Source organism: Schistocerca serialis, chromosome 4 (assembly GCF_023864345.2).
Source record: "Schistocerca serialis cubense isolate TAMUIC-IGC-003099 chromosome 4, iqSchSeri2.2, whole genome shotgun sequence".
Lineage (NCBI taxonomy): Eukaryota > Metazoa > Arthropoda > Insecta > Orthoptera > Acrididae > Schistocerca > Schistocerca serialis.
In genome coordinates this window covers 835,539,282-835,556,637 of record NC_064641.1, presented here as the reverse complement: position 1 = coordinate 835,556,637, position 17,356 = coordinate 835,539,282, and the positions used below count along the sequence as shown (strand labels likewise).

General features: G+C 41.2%; 1 protein-coding gene across 2 annotated transcripts in view; it reads left to right on the top strand.

The window, feature by feature from the left end:
* LOC126473452 (ATP-dependent RNA helicase SUV3 homolog, mitochondrial) overlaps positions 1 to 17,356 on the top strand; it is a 78,687-nt gene that overhangs the window by 12,337 nt on the left and 48,994 nt on the right. For both annotated transcript variants that reach the window (XM_050100509.1, XM_050100508.1), the window contains exons 5-7: positions 4,057 to 4,226; positions 5,569 to 5,843; positions 11,887 to 12,028. In XM_050100509.1, coding sequence (XP_049956466.1) covers positions 4,057 to 4,226; positions 5,569 to 5,843; positions 11,887 to 12,028 — 587 coding nt within the window. The remainder of the gene's footprint in view (positions 1 to 4,056; positions 4,227 to 5,568; positions 5,844 to 11,886; positions 12,029 to 17,356) is intronic.

Genomic DNA, 17,356 nt, shown 5'->3' with positions numbered 1-17,356 from the left:
TGCTTTACACCAACAACTGTTAATTTTAGTAAAAATTATTTCATTTTAGGTTCTTAATTTTAAACAAATAAATTGTACTGGAAACTTTATGCTGATGTTAGTTGTATGGAGGGTGTTGTTCCACCCATATGACATATACTGTGGCTGCTTGTACTGTCCTGTAAACAGCAGCCTCAAATGGAATCTGTCCATATATGTAATAAAGTCATGCAGTAATATGTGTTGTCACAAAACTGATGAGCCTATATGACTGTTAAGTGGTACAGTACCACCTTGATCTTCTCGAGAAGATCCATAAATCTTCCTTCTCCCCAGCAATTTCACATCTGATTGGAAGGGTGGAACACAATGTCTGCTCTAAACTAGGTGGGCAACATAGCTTGATTTTTCACCTATATCTTACACATCTGATCTCATCTACTAATAACCTTGGGCATATTTTAATTAACAGTGTTGTCGGAAGAAGTATTTGGCCACTTGCTTAGTGGCTGAAGATGTCAAGACCCATGAGGGATATATCATGCCTACAGTTCTCCTCTTTATATGATAGCACCTGGCAGTTCACCATGTGAGAACAAAATTTATTATTATGTGTGGCTGTTTATTTGTCTTCTAACTTTTAATGTTATCTTGCTTGTCAATGTTTTTAGTGTCAGTTGCACCCAATATGATTTGAATTGATCATTTATTAGTTGAAGTATAAGGCAGTTTGTACACATCTTTCCTTCACTGCAGCTAAGGCACTGCAATTCAAACAATGTTTTTACATTAATTATGATGTTTACCTTATTTTAAAAGATAACACTGTAATAATAATCAGGGAGTATAGCTGATTACTTTAGTCTTTTATCAAGGTATAATCTTCATATAGAAATAGTTCACAGTACTTAAAAGTGTTTTCCACATTTGCTCTTTGGGTTAATATTCCACTAATTCACTGCTTTGTAATTGTGAACATGTAATTTGCTTTAAATCAAAAATGTTCAAGATAATAAATGTTACCTGGTTGTAGCTTCTTAACAGTTTTGTACGTATAAATTGTATGGAAACTTTATGTTGTTGTTAGTGGTATAGAGGGCATTGCTCTGCCCGTATGAGGTAAATTGCTGCTGCTTATACTGCTCTGTAAACAACAGCCTCAGTTAGAATCTGGTCATGTGCATCTCAAAGTTGCATAGTAACATGTGTTTTCACAAGCTAGGCAAGTCTATAAGATTCTGTTAAATGCTACGTTACATAATATTAGGTCATGTTAAAATGTATGTTACTTAATATTTTGTAATTACTGTATTTTCTTGTATTTTTTTTTTAGCGCAGAAGATTGCTACTCAATAACTAAAATCTAGACCTGCAATGAAAATACATATTGGATTTGTGAACTCATTTTCCTTTTATGAAATATATCATGATCATTGTGTGCAATGGTTCTGATGGAACCAAACTTGGTTAGAACCAACTAGTGTTTTTCCGCAAAACTCAAAATGATAAAGTTGATAGCTTTGCCAGCTAAGAATTCTAAAGACAACCCAAATATTTGGATGAAGTTGGTGTAATGTTATATGATGAAGTTTGTATATAACTTACTGTCTGAAAATACAAAGCATTGTAATTTCTTGTGTGTGATCCACCCCCTCTGGACCTCGGTGGTTTGTCTGTGTCGTATGCAGAATAGAGGTAAAAAAAAAACCATCACAATAAATCATCAAAAAGAAAGGACCTCAGTCTGTCATCTTTATTTCACCACTGAACTAACATTTAAATATCAAGTAATGTTATGAAACTGTATTAAGCATATTTTTGACTTTAATACTGGATAAATTTTTAAGAGACATTTGAAGAGAGAGCGTGCGTGTGCACACACACACACACACACACACACACACACACACACACACACACACACACACTTGGAGGTCACTCAGCTGAACTGAGGCCCTTTCATCATGGTCTGGTTAAATTATTATTTACTGTCAGAAAAAATGTTGTACAATGTGTTTGTTAACTATGATTTCCTGGGAAACAGCAACTAATTTCTGGAGCACGGTAGCTGGACAGAATGGGTTTATGAAGTTTGATGGTGATCAGTATGCGTACAGTTTCTTCACAAAGATATGAATGTGGGTTCCCTATTTCTGGGTCAGCAGAAGTCTGTTTACTTCGTTCCTCTTATATTTTCTGCCCAGCTGCTGCCACCTTCAGCAGTCTAATACCAAACCTTGCAGATGTAGCAAAGTGATTTTTGTGCTGTGTTGAAAATTAATATTTCTCTTAATGAGCTGATCAGATGAACAGTGATGTACACTGAAGTAAGTTCAACTTTGTAAGAAGAATTCAGATTTTTTTGCGAAGATAATCTGGGGAAATCACCAGAGATTCCAAGCAAAAAGAGAGAAATCTCAATTCAAATTTTCAATTTGATTGTGATTGTAAACTGCTTTCTGCATTGTCTGGATTACTTTAAAATTGTAATTTTGTTTTTGTGTGTAAAAGCACTGTTATTTATTGTAGGAACTACTGGTACCATTTCCTTACAAGGAAACGTCTTTGAAACCACATGTGTGGTTGAGTACATTAGGGTCCCAGGTATTTTATTACACCCTGCATCAGTTATCTTGGTGACCCTTGTTTGCGAATAATCAATAAAAATTTATTTCCCCTGATTACTAAATAACTAAAGCTACAATAACAATATCAAATTTTGAACCCCCTCCATAGTGTAGTGGTTAAGGTGTTTGGCTAGTACGTTGAAGGTAGTGGGTATGAGTCCTGCCACATGAACTTTTTTTTGCGCCATTATAGAAATGACTGTCATCATTATTTTTATTCAGTTAATTTTGGCTTCATTGCAATGAGACCATGAGGAAGCAGGCTCTGTTCTCTTTAACTCAAGAAAATAGACCTTCTAAAAACCCGGATGTGGTAGAGGAAATGACTAAAGAGAAAGGCTACACAGTTGTCTACTTGCTGCCCTATAATTTTGATTTAGGTGTGGTGGAACTAACATGGGCAAGAAGGAAAACGTTTAAGAAGTGCATCGTTTAGTGGCACATGTCCAGACTGCCCTTCTTTTAGTAATTGCTAATGATTGGGAAGGGTACTGCAGGAATGTCGAACAACTGGAAGAAGGTACTGGACATCATTGGAACTCACAGTGAACAAAATCATTATTTATACTGGTGAATCAGATAGTAACAGTGATTATGAATTATGCACAAATGAGGACTATAATGAGACTGTTTTTGGGTGATTTGTGTGTGTTTACAATTCAGCATTACATGTATTAATAAATGTTCAGAATTTTAATCATTGTTATGATTGTCATAATATAAGTTTTACTGCTGGCTCTTTTTAATTTTGAATTGTCAGTGAGCACTGATACAGAATTAGTAGCAACAAGCACCATCATTCAGCACGAAACTATCAATTTCGATTTCACAAATCCTGTAAGCTTTCGTTATGTCCCAGTCTCAGTTTTTATTTTCATAGATGCACAATATGTAGCAGTTGACAGCTAGTGCCACTTGGACCATCAATTGATACATGAATGCAATTGTTGTGCCAGCACTGGATGACATAAGCAAGGTGATTTCTCCTGCACCGCCCTTCACCGCTTGCTAGCCTGTGCTGAGTGTTGGTGAGCAGAGCTTGCTTTCTCCAATCCCACACCCCTGTTAGAATTCGCCCATCTCCTTGTAAACAGCCTACACAATGCATTAATGTTAATCTTTCAAAATCAAGAAGGTTTCACAAAAAGATGAATATATAGAAAAATAGACTGTTTTGCAACCTGTCTTAAAGAGGAATTTACTTCTTATGAATTGCACATCTATAACATTAACATAAATGTTTTCTGGGTGTGGTGACATTTTTCAACATTGAGCGATCAAGCTACAGATGACCATGCAATTAGCCTAAAATTTTGTTTATTTAAAGATGTATATATTTGTCTTGCAGACAAAGAAGCAATAGCATATGTAACACTTAAAATGAATATCCTTCTGGCGGTAGTTTTATTTTGGACTGTTTCTTTTATACATGTAAATGTTTGCTTTATAGATGAAGTGGCCGTGATTGATGAGATACAGATGATACGTGATATGGGAAGGGGTTGGGCCTGGACAAGAGCTCTGCTTGGCTTAGTTGCTGATGAAATCCATGTATGTGGTGAGGAAGCTGCTGTGGAACTGATACAAGCACTGATGACAACAACTGGTGAGGATGTTGAGGTGCGAGTGTAAACTGCTTCTTTAAAAATTGGAATTACTGTGGATGTATTTCATTAAATCATATTTCATTTTCACTGAATTACCCAAAGCATGATGACTGTGGTTGAGGCTCCTCACTAACTAAAACAGTGGGCCAGTAACAGTCTTGAATCCCCTTTCAGCAGCAAAACTAGTGACTGAACCATATGACCCCAATTCAGGGACTCTGTTTGTCAGGTCTTTGCTGCTACAGTTCCCAGCTGCATATAAATTTAATCTTACAGGTGGACTTATTTCAGCAAACACTTTGTGAATTGAAGGGGTTGGCGGAAAAAAAGTGTTAACTCCAAACTTAGTAAGTATTAGTCTGATTACATAATCCGTTGTGTTTTTGAATGCACAAGGTGTCAAAAAGTAGTTCCATATGCACTGCTAAAAATGCTGTCTGGTATATAAATTTCTTTGATTTATCCAGGATGGAATGTAACAATATTGTGAAAAGGAAAGTTGCTACTCACTATATAGCAGAGATGCTGAGTCGCAGATAGGCACAACAAAGACTGTCACATGACTGCATTCATTTGTGTGTGAGTTGCGTTTGCGTGAACGTGTATGTGTGTGTTTGCCGTCTAATTCTGATAAAGGCCTTCTGGTTGAAAGCTATATTTGTGACAGTCTTTTTGTTGTGCCTACCTGCGACTCAGCATCTCCGCTATATGGTGAGTAGTAACTGACCTTTTCACAATATTGTTTCTGTGATTTATTGTATTCGTTTGCTTACTTTGACACATGCAACATGCAGTAGGGCAAAATACACTTGTTTTGTTTAGTATTTTCTTCCGCTGACTCCTTCAAATACTGTATGTTTCAATTTAAAGGACAATTTTAAGAGTGTTTTACAAGCTCTTCCCAGAACACAGATAAAATTTGGAACCGTAAGAGAAAAGCACTAGCACACTGAATCTATTCCATTTTCTCATGTGTTTCAGTTGTCAGAGCATTGCACAAGAAAGACAAAAATCACATTCGAGATATAGTCTAGCACAGGACTTTAAGTTAAATGAATCAGTGCTGTTTCTATTTCTTAGATGTCATAACTTTAAAGCCACTTTTCAAAATGATATTTTTTAGAAAATTACATAAAAAGCTTTAGTTTTTACTGACCTGTGCACCTCTTTCTTCCCCCCACCTACCGCCAACCATTTTTCAGAAGGAACTCAATCTGTGAGCTGAAAGTGCTACTATGCTTCTGTTATGAATAATGCAACTGCACCTTCTGAAGATAGATACTCTGCTGCCCACATTTCTCTTGGTGATTTTTACCGTTTCTAGAAAATTCACTTAAAACTGATGAAAATTGTAGGTCCGGAGATACAAGCGGCTGACTGAACTGGAGGTACAGGACACTGCAGTGGGTACACTGGAAGCTGTCCAACCTGGAGACTGTATAGTTTGCTTCAGCAAAAGTGACATTTATGCCGTGTCCAGAGGCCTGGAAGCCCTTGGCAGAGAGGTTGCAGTCATTTATGGTGGTCTTCCTCCAGGCACAAAACTTGCCCAGGCACAGAAGTTTAATGATCCAGAAAACCCTTGCAAAATACTAGTTGCAACTGATGCTATTGGAATGGGACTCAACTTGTAAGTATTACTAAAAAACTGCTATGTAACATGTGATCAGCTAAATAGATGTTTTCTTTTTTACAGAGCGATTTATGAAATGAAGCATCCTACGTAAATACTGAAATGTAGAGCTTGGAAAAATGTATGACAACCTATTGTAATGGCAGGAGCATCACTGACTGAATAAACAGCCAGTATCTGTCTTTGGATCCATAAATATTAATTCTTGCTTATTAATAAATGAATACCAGCAGAGCGTGCATTTCATCAGCTTTCAGAAATAGCTCAAGTTTGTGAATGGATGTGGATGATGCTTAGTGGGTATGAAAACAGACTTAAAAGTCATCTGCTGAAGAAAACTGATGCATCCAAAATGTACACTTAATTTTTGACAGTGGCTTGACCTCGTAAAATCAACAGTAGAGCACTGTGACTGGCTGCCAAAACTATGCTTTACAGCTGTCAAGAGACAGCCTGTATCGCAAAGGAATAGTGTGCAAGACACTTTGTCAAATCAGATAATAATCCACAGTTCATGAGTGTGAGCCTGTGGTCTGTTTCTGTTATTCAGTTGGCCCACCAGTAGCCTGGCAGCTGCGCCTTAACTATGAACATTTTGTGCGTGAATTTCTTCCGTACTGTTTTGATGCACTTTGGTTTAATTCAACACTTTTCCTTCTTTTTCAGTACTTGTTTTATTTTGCTTAATTACAGCCAGTATGTTCTGGTTTTTAATTCATATGGTATTAACCACATTTTAGTCATGCATTAATATTGTTCCAAATAATTAATTCGTGTATACATTACTTCACAACATCAATAGTGGACTGCATCTAACTTGGCAAGAAACAAGGAGCAGTGCACTGGCACCTACTAGGGAGCAATTATTTGATTTGACAGCCATTAGTCATTTGCTGATCAATGTCTACTTTGCTCTGAACTAGTAAGGCTGTTGTTCTTGTGAATGTTGCCACTAATATTCCCAGTTCCTCCTCCATTGTAAATATACACTATGTGATCAAAAGTATCCAGACACCTGCCTGAAAATGATTTACAAGTTCGTGGCGCCCTTCATCGGTAATGCAGGAATTGAATGTGGTGTTGGCCCACCCTTAGCCTTTGATAGCTTCCACTGTCACAGGCATATGTTCAATTCGGTGCTGGAAGGTCATGTGACTGATCAAAGAAGATCGGTACTGTATGAAGCCCTTCTGCATATCGGGAAATCTCGAGCCTATTCAAATGAACTTATTGTTTGCTAAACTCTACCCTTTGTAACTCTTCAAAATAAATTTTGTAAATGTAAGGTGACCCCTACATTAACCTATTAAACACTGTAAAAACATTTACCTCAGCAGCAATAGTTTAATCTGTGAATGTAAGATGATGCGCATTTTTCAAATGAAGAATTTGGGAAAAAACCTCATCTTATAATTGGGTAAATACGACAGATTGTTCATCACTTAAGGAAAACTTTCTGCAGGTGATTAGACTCTTCTAGAAAGCCCATTTAGTATAAAAGGGCTGGTAACTATCAAAGTGGAGGTGCTGTTGGTGGTTGGTCAGTTTGATATGGGTAGAGGTTTTTATGAAGCTGTCAGAGAGGTGGTTGTTAGTGTCCAGAAAGTTGGCACACTAAGCTGAAGAGGTTTACATGAAATGAATGGGAGCTTGTGTCAATGATTCCAAGCAGGGAGCTGGATGATAACGAGCTAGAAGTGGTGGACAGCCAGTTAGTAGTTGGCATCCTTGATATAGGGAGATAGCCTGTGGGCAATGAGGTCACGATGTTTTTGGCTAAGGTGGAGATTCTTTTAGTGAGGGCACAGTAATCAGAAACTGTGGCGCATCAAGTGGGGTTAGATTTTCACATTTTGCTAACAATGTTGAACATTGTAGTACAAGGGTTGGGGGAGGGAGGTGGGGCTGGGGGTGCATTGAGATTTGAGGATGACGATGGGGGGAGGTTCTGGTATGGACGCAAGGAATTGAGTAGAGATTGGATCTTATGCAGGACTTGTGAGACGAGATTATTATGGCAGGTCATGCGAATGGAGAAGTCAGATAGTTGCTGGAGCCATTCTGCAAGGTAACCACAGTTTCCTCACCACAGCGCTGGTAGTTAACCTGCATAGAAAGTGATCAATTTAGTGGCTGTCTTAAGATTGTGGGTGTCTGCTCCATTTTTATTATAGAAAAGGGACCTGTAAAAGGCAGGTGAAGGAAGATAGGTGAGGATTTTCCTGGATGATAACCAGAGTGGTTCCGAAGCAGTTGCCTCAGTTTCCATGAGTCCCTTTGCTACCCTCATCCATCTTCCCGTTCCCATCGCTTCCTTCCTCCCAGTCCTCAGCAGCTCCCCACCACTTAACTTTAGCTCAGGTTGTCATTCTGCACTCACATTGTTTTCTCTGTTGTCTCCCTCTTCTTCTGTTTTATCCCAGTCTTCCTTCCCACCCTCCTTTCTCCCCACAATATGAACTTTGCCTCATTGAATACCATAGGCACTGGGTCTGTGTACAGCATGTGTATAAGTGTGTGCATGAACGCGCGTGCGTGTGCGTGCGTGTGTGTGTGTGTGTGTGTGTGTGTGTGTGTGTGTGTGTGTGTGTGTGTGTGTGTGCGCGCGCAATTTGTTACAAAAGATATAGGAGTGTGATTTTTATAGCAATTTTGTGTTTACAGCAATTTTGTGTGATTCTGCTTGCATCTGGAAGCTGTCACCTGATTGCACATTTTCATGGGCTTGGCAGTGATGTTTTAGCCTAATTTCACATTTGCTTATGGCACTATATATTTTCTAGGCATAAAAAACAATGGAATACTGCACCACTCATGTTTATGTTTTCCTGGATAAGCATGTGTCAAGTGTTTTGTATGTGTATTGCTGCCAGCTTGCATGTAGGCACTATAAGGTTGTAACATAATCTACTGGTACAGGTAAATGGATGAAATAATATCCATGATAATTAAATCTTTGACCAAAATAAAACACACACAGAAAGACATAAATACAATAAACAAGAACATAAACTACATGTTAGAAAGAGAGTTCCTGTATACAGCCATAAGAAAGGAAAATTCCAGCCACACCTTTAGCGTATACAGCATGGCCACAACAATAAACACCATAGAAATGCAGCCTCAGGTCACTCACAAAATCACAAACAAGCCGCACTCAGATATGTGTTTAACAGACTCAGTAATATTCCCTTAAACACATTTGACTGCCAAGTAGAGATAAGCCATACGAAATAGAGAGGATTAAATATAGATACAAAGAAATATTAGTAGATAAACTTAACAGAAAATTAAAGAAGCAGAGCACAGCACAAAACACGTAAGAAACAAACCAAACCACACAAACAAAAACAAATATTCTGACAACACATACATGTAAACAATGGTAAAAGTAAAACAAGCAGCACAGTCACAAGAAAATGGCACATAATGATCTGCCACTATAAACTGACATACAAAATATGTAATATATTAAAAACAAGGTATAAACATTGCAGGCAAAAAACACATCCTGAAACTAAAACGAAAACCAAACGGGTACCAACAGTCTGGAACCTACCAACTCAAATGCACACACTGTGACAAAACATACATCAGGATGACTGGTAGAACCTTTCACACAAGGTATAAGGTACATATCAAGGAATGGAAATACAGTACAAACCACTCGACATTTGCAGACCACCTGAAACAGGGCTATTGTACACCAGGCACAATAGTAAAGGATATGAGCAACATAAATGTCAGTAAAACCAGACATTTCCTCGGTGTCTAAGGAAACTACCACATACTTAAGGCACTAACAGGTAATAAAAAGCTGCTTAATGACCAGATAAATACTGGAAACCAGATGTTATACAAAATCACTGAGCACATAAGAATCTTTCACCCTTTATTCTCCCCCTCCCCCCTTCCCTCTCTCCCCCTTGCTCTCTCCCTTCCTTTCTCACTCCCCTCCCCTCATTCCCAATGCTTCTCTCTTTCTCTCACACACACCTTCCTCCGTCTTACTCACAACCCACTCTCCCTTCCTCTAGTAAGTAACTTTGCATTCACTGCCCATTATCTTGTACACATATTTGTCCCTCTACTCACCAACTCTACTTTTAGTTCACTCTCATACTACTCCGTCATTCCCACTTACGTATTTAAATAAAGGCTTATGAACATAAATAAAATGATATGGTAAACATGTGACAAACCACACAGAAAAAACTATTTTATTTAAAATAATAATCAGAACTATTGGATAAGTTGATTACAGTACACACACATAAAACACAAAGACCTTCATTTAGCCAGGAGAATGTAAATAAAAGTTATTACTGGAAGATTTTGTCATGTTTCATGTTAAAAAAGTGTGTTCTGCTGCAAGCCATTAGTGTAAAGACGTCAGTGCCAAACCATGGAAAGCAAGACAGTGGTACCTCCAGATGTAAACGAAAAAATCAGACAAAATGCTATAACTAAAAATCACACTCCTATATATTTTGTAACAAACTATTTTCAGATCTAGAAGCAAACCAAAATTGTGTGTATTTTTCTTTCCGAACTCCTCATGATGTTTTAAATGAATGAAACAAAATGCACATGGTAACATAACTATGAATTTTTTGTAGTAGTTGCAAAGGCAGATTTCAAATACCCTTAATAAGCGTAAAGCAACTACAAACACTATAGCTATGTAAAAAAGGAATTTTCTGAGGAAAACACTTTCTGAAAGCTTACTTTCAAGCTCAGTCTTGTGTATATGCGTGTACACTGCTCAGTTCCTCAGCTGTGTGATGCATCTTTACTTTTGTGTATGTTTGTTTGCAACAGTAGGCTTAAGACTCAAACTTTCCCCTCCTTTCTTTCATTTATTCAATTTCTGATTCCTCACCATTACTAAAATTAATCTATGAATACACTTAGGATCTTTTCTGCTTTTTGGTTGGTTGATTATGAGACTAACTTAACATCATCTGTTTTTTACAGCCTATCTATGTTGATGGACTGAAACCAAAACATCCATGGACATTTGTTGGAATTTAACTCTCACACTTTCATTTTCTACTGTGTTTAGAATATTTAACACCAGTGCTCTTTATATGTTCCACTGTTGTGGAGAGATATTTCGTAATTAAGACAGTGCATTTTAAGCATAGTTTTATGGTTCTATACTTTGAATTGCACCTAACAGTGGAAAAGCCAGCATGGAATAATGACAATATTATGAAAAGGATAGATTGCTACTCGCCATGTATAGGAGGCTTTGAGTCACAGAGAGGTACAACAAAAAGACTGCTAAACATGTCAGCTTTCAACCAGAGAGCTTTCTTCTAAAGTAGACAAAACACACACACACACACACACACACACACACACACACACACACACACACACACACACACAAGTACAACTCACACACGTGACCACTGTCTCTGGTCACTGAGGCCACACTGCAAGCAAGCAATCTGGATGGTGGGTGTAATGAGGGGGCTGGGATGGGAAGGGAGTGGGATGGGAGGGTGTAGTTAAGGGAGGGTCAGGGAACAGTAAAGTGCTGCTTGTGGGAGCATGCAGGGACTGGTGAGGACAGGGTAGGGCTGCTGGGTGCATTCGGGAGGTTTGGAGGGGGAGGAGGGGGGGGGGGGGAGCAGGAGCAGAAAAGGAGAGACGTAGAAGAGGGGTTTGTGGAATTAAAGGCTGTGTAGTGCTGGAGTGGGAGCAGTGAAGGTGACAGGTGGGTGAAGGACAGGGATTAATGAAGGTTGAGGCCAGAGGGTTAGGGGAACATACGATATATTGCAATTCTGAATTGCGTAGATGGGAACTCTCCCTCCAAACTCCCATGTTAAGCAGTCTTTTTGTTGAACCTGTCTTTGACTCAACGTCTCCTCTACATGGTAATTAGCAATCTATCCTTTCCATAATATTATCATTGAATTATATCTATCAATTCTGGATACTTCTAGCTTGTATCTTAAATTACAAATGCATGGATTAATAAAACACACACACACACACCTATTATACCAGATAATTTATTGTATTACAGGAGCATCCAGAGAGTTGTATTTTATTCATTAATCAAACCTTCAGTGAATGAAAAAGGAGAGAAAGAAATGGATACAATATCTGTCTCACAGGCATTGCAGATTTCAGGACGGGCTGGTAGATATGGCACCCAGTTTGATAAGGTAATGTATAAATTATTTTCAGACTGATTGTTTCACTGTTAAGCATGTCATCTTCGTGTAAAACACACTGGCAAGATAAATCCACAGAAACACAATTGGTATCCCGCTCAGAAGATGTTTTCAGTGAAATGTAGTGTAGCCCGTGAGATTGGGAGAGAGTGGGTGTGATGAGAACCTTGTAGCCTTTCAGAAAGTGAGAGTGAATTGTTACCAAATTATTAGGGAGAGCAAGAACAGATCATGACAACAGTTTCTGACCACATAAACTGTTCCACTAAAAGTACAAATGTATGAAAAGCCATCAGGAGAATTTATGGGAGAGCTGGGAAGTGCCCAGTGGCTTCTGTTATGGAGAATGGAAGTTGGAAGTCTCTAGACCACCCTGTGAGACACTGCCCAGACGATAGTGAGCTATGTTGCCACAATTACCACCACTGCCAGACAGGGTCAGCTTTTCATTGTTACAGAGAGGCTTCTGAGAGGGGCAGTTGGGACTTCAGTTCCACCACTGATGAAGAATACAACTGCCCCTTCTCCACATGAAGAACACACACACACACACACACACACACACACACACACACGCACACACACTTATGAAATTTGAATATCTATTGAACTAGACATGAATATTAGTGCCTTGTCTTATACATGCGTGAGTGGTACTTCATGTCATTCATACAAAAGGCGTAAAGATAATGTGACTGGAACGTTGAAACTGATTAGCTAATAAAACTGTATGAAAATAATGGCTGTTGATCAGTACAGTGGAACCTTGCATAACAAGCATCTTACAATTCGAATAACAAGCAAAACAAATTGTAAAAAATGGACTCGATAATGAGTGATGTTTTGCATAACAAGTATGAGGATTTAGTGTGACGTCATCACCACCCGTTCATGTGCGGCGGGCGAAATGTTCACCAATAGGAACACCTTCCATTGTTGGCAGCGGCACATGAACAAAGTCTTTAGCACATACTGCAGTCTGCGTTTAGCGCTCTTTCTGCTACCATCTTAGTGCAGCTTGTGATCACATATTTTTCTAAACTTGTGTTCACATAGTGTTTTTTTGTGTGCAGATTTTAATAACCTTAGTAGAAATGTCCCCAAAGATAAAGCCTCTCCATAAGAGAAAGAAAATTACCTTAGAAATGAAACATAAGATCATTGAAAAATGCAAACGTGGTGTGAGCGTTGCTAATTTAGCACACACATTCTGTAGTGTTGGCAGAAGAGCCCACACTGTTTTTCTAGAGGAGGCCGAAATGCACGCGTTTAATTACACGCTGACTGGCGTGAGGTCTGGAACAGGACAATATCTTGAGAATTGCAAATAAAGTATGTAGTTGATATAGTACTTAACTTTAATCCACAATTGTAGAACATCGCTCTTGATGATACGTGCTTCACATAATAAATATCAATTGAATACGGCGCCTTGCTAGGTCGTAGCAAATGTAGCTGAAGGCTATGCTAACTATCGTCTCGGCAAATGAAAGCGTATTTGTCAGTGAACCATTGCTATGAACGTTGGCTGTACAACTGGGGCGAGTGCCAGTACGTCTCTCTAGACCTGCCGTGTGGTGGCGCTCGGTCTGCTATCACTGACAGTGGCGACACGCGGGTCCGCCGTATACTAACGGACCGCGGCTACCACCTAGCAAGTGTGGTGTCTGGCGGTGACACCACATTCCTCCCCCGCAAATCGGCGTACGGTTGTGTTATTAGGCTTCCATCCGCCGTGGGGAGGACCCCATGTTGACGTATGCGACGAGGTGGGGAGCCTAACAACAGGCGAGGCTGTGCCACCCGCACCCTGCCATTCGGTCCGAGGGGAGCTAGGAAACGCTTGAAAACCTAGTCCAGGGTGCACGCCAACATGCGGTGTATGCGCCCGTAAAGAGACAGGAGGGGCCGTAGGGTCGACCTCCATCGCGTCAGGGCAGCCGATGGGCGAAGACGACATCTGGTCCGGAGCGGGCAAGAGTTCCATGTTGGAGGACAGCTGGTCACGGGAAGCAATTGGCAGCGTGCGACCCAGGGAGGCGCTAGGCGGCTGCAGCGAAGCGTCCATCGCGGGCGTCGCCGGTGGGAGAACAGGCGGCGGCGGCAGCGGTGGCGGCGCGTCGCCATGTGGCAAAATGGAAGGCAGCGTCGGTAACACCTGGGGATGAGGCGAGCCAGTAGATGGGTCCCCAGGGCGCTGACCAGACGGCACCGTCGCTGAAAGCAGACGGGGAGCGGCAGAACCCGTGCGACGACTGAGGCGCAGCTGATTGAGATGCCGACGCACCTCACCAGAGGCCCCCAAAACCAAATACATAGCGCGGCCGAGGCAGAGAAAATTGCGCCCTGCGAGCCAACGCTGTGAACCTCGATAGTTGCGATAGTATACAACGTCGCTTGGAGCAAAAGCAGGTGGCTGCCGCTGCACAGGAACCTGATGCGGCGGATGCAGCAAAGACATCAAGGTTCGATGAGGACGACCGTGGAGCAACTCAGCCGGCGAGCGACCATCTGGGGGCTGAGAGCGATATGAAGACAAGAAGAGCAACAACGCGTCCTCCCGAGAATGCGACTCTATCAACTTCAACATTTGTGACTTGAAAGTCCAGACCAATCGTTCAGTGGCACTGTTTGACTGAGGCGAAAACGGCGCGGATGTCAGATGTTGAATACCATTGGCCTTGCAGAATGACTGAAATTCTGTGGACATGAATTGTGGGCCATTGTCGGAAACAATAGTCTGTGGAAGACCTTCAATACAAAAGATAGCGGATAACGCTTGGATGGTGGCAGATGACGTCGTGGAAGACATCCTGACAACAAAAGGAAAAGTACTGAACAAATCGACCACAACCAACCATCGAGCATTCCAGAATGGACCAGCAAAATCTATGTGTAATCGTTGCCAAGGGGAAGTGGCTTTCGGCCATGCAAAGAATTTCCGCGGTGGGGCGGATTGCTGTTCGGCACACGCCATGCAAGAAGAGCACATATTCGTAATCGCAGCATCGATTCCGAACCAAGTACAGTGCTGACGAGCAAGTTGTTTCGTTCGCACTATACCCCAATGTCCTTGGTGGAGAAGCCGTAAGACAGAGGACTGTGACGAACGTGGGACCACGACCCGAGACTGATCATTATCAGAACGCAACAGCAAAACACCACGTCAAACAAAAAGTCTCTCCTTGTGAGCAAAAAATCGGCGAACCAACAGATCCTCGATCCGTGATTTCGACAAGGTCCATTGCGTAGCAACAAAACGCAAAACGGTAGCAAGGACAGGGTCAGCAGCTGTGGCTGTAGCTACACGACGAAAATCAATCAGAAACGATTCGACCACGTCATCGGTTTCCGCATCAATGAACATGCAAGCAAGTTAGGAAGAATCGAATGCTCTATCCTCAGCAACAGGCAAACGGGACAACGCATCGGTGTTTCCGTGCTTAGCAGTGGACCGATACAAGATATCGTAGCAGTACTGTGAGAGGAAAATAGACCAGGGAATGAATTTCTGCGCTGTACGTGGAGGTTCAGGCTTGTTCGGATGAAAAAGTGATGTCAAAGGTTTGTGGTCTGTGATGATGGTAAAGTGACGACCATACAAGAAATCGTGAAACTTAGTAACACCAAATACGAGAGCCAAGGCTTCTTTCTCTATCTGTGAATAATTTCTTTGCACAGACGAGAGCAATTTGGACGCAAAGGCAATAGGGTGATCGTGCGATCCATCTTTGTGCACAAGCACAGCACCGATCCCGAAATCCGATGCATCCACCATCAACAAAAGGGGCTTCCGGGGATCGAATGGCGTAAGGCAAGTATTGGAAAGCAACGCCGGTTTCAACTGGCGAAAGGCGCGTTCGCATTTCGTCGTCCAGACGAACGGAACACCTTTACGGCGTAAGCGATGAAGTGGAGCTGAAATGGAAGAGGCATTGCGCACATAGCGATGGTACTAATTTATTTTACCCAGCACACTCTGTAGCTGCTTCAAATTCTGCAGCGAAGGCAAGTCTTGTATGGCACGGAGGTGCTCTGGACTAGGATGTATGCCGTGGGCATTGATTACATGTCCCAGATATGGTAAATCACGAGCAAAAAACACACATTTGTCCTTCCGCAATCGAAGACCATTTTGGCGCAAGGCCTGAAATAATGTCCTGAGATTGGCTAAATGTTCTTCTTCCGTCTTTCCGGAGATCACAATATCGTCCAGATAGTTTGCTGCAGTAGGGACCGACGTACAAACAGTTTGCAGATATTGCTGAAACAATGCAGGGGCGGATGCACACCCGAATGGCAGTCTTTTGAATCGGTACAAACCCAGATGCGTGTTAACCACCAAGACGCGCTGGGATTCGTCGTCCACTGGTAGTTGCAAGTACGCATCTGCTAGGTCCAACTTCGAAAAATATTTACCAGGGCACAGTTTATCAAAAAGATCTTCAGGGCGGGGTAAAGGATAAGTTGCAATCACTAATTGTGGATTCACCGTAGCCTTGAAGTCCACACACAGTCTCAATTTTCCGGAAGGTTCTGGCAAAATGACTAAGGGTGATGCCCAGAGAGAAGCCTGCACACGTTCAATCACACCTTGTGATTCTAAATCGTTTAATGTTCTTGCGACCTCATCACGCAATGCGTGGGGAACATTGCACGCTCTGAAAAATTTCAGTTGCGCGTTTACTTTCAGTTCCAAATGTGCTTTATAGTTCTTAGTGCAACCAAGGCCCAGTGCAAAAATGTCTGCAAATTCTTCACATAGACTAGAAACACTGGCTGAAGGCACAGTCTGATTCACTGATAGGACCTGATTGACTATAGACAAGTTAAACAACTGAAATAAATCTAAACCAAACAAGTTCACTGCAGAAGAAGAACGAAGTACGTAAAATGACACAAGTTTTGTTTGTCCCTTGTATGTGGCAAGAAGGCTGCACTGTCCTAACACAGGGATATTCTGACCGGAATAACCAGTTAACTTAACATTTGCGGCACGCAACGTAGGTGTGCCCAGTTGTTTGTACGTGTCGTGATTGATCAAGGAAACCGCAGCTCCGGTATCGAGCTGGAATGGTATGACCTTGCCATTAAAGTCCAAATCTACAAAAAGTTTATTGTCCTGCTGACGACAAGAGTGACTGTCTCGTGCAATTTGAACAGACACTGGTACAGAATCACTTGCTAATTGACGTGATTTCCGGCGACATCGACGCACACTTTTTGTGGGACGCACACAGTCACTTCTAGAGGGAGTGGCACTGGGCGGAGTGGAATTAACTACATGAATGTCCATGGGCGAAGGTTCACGAGCCTGAG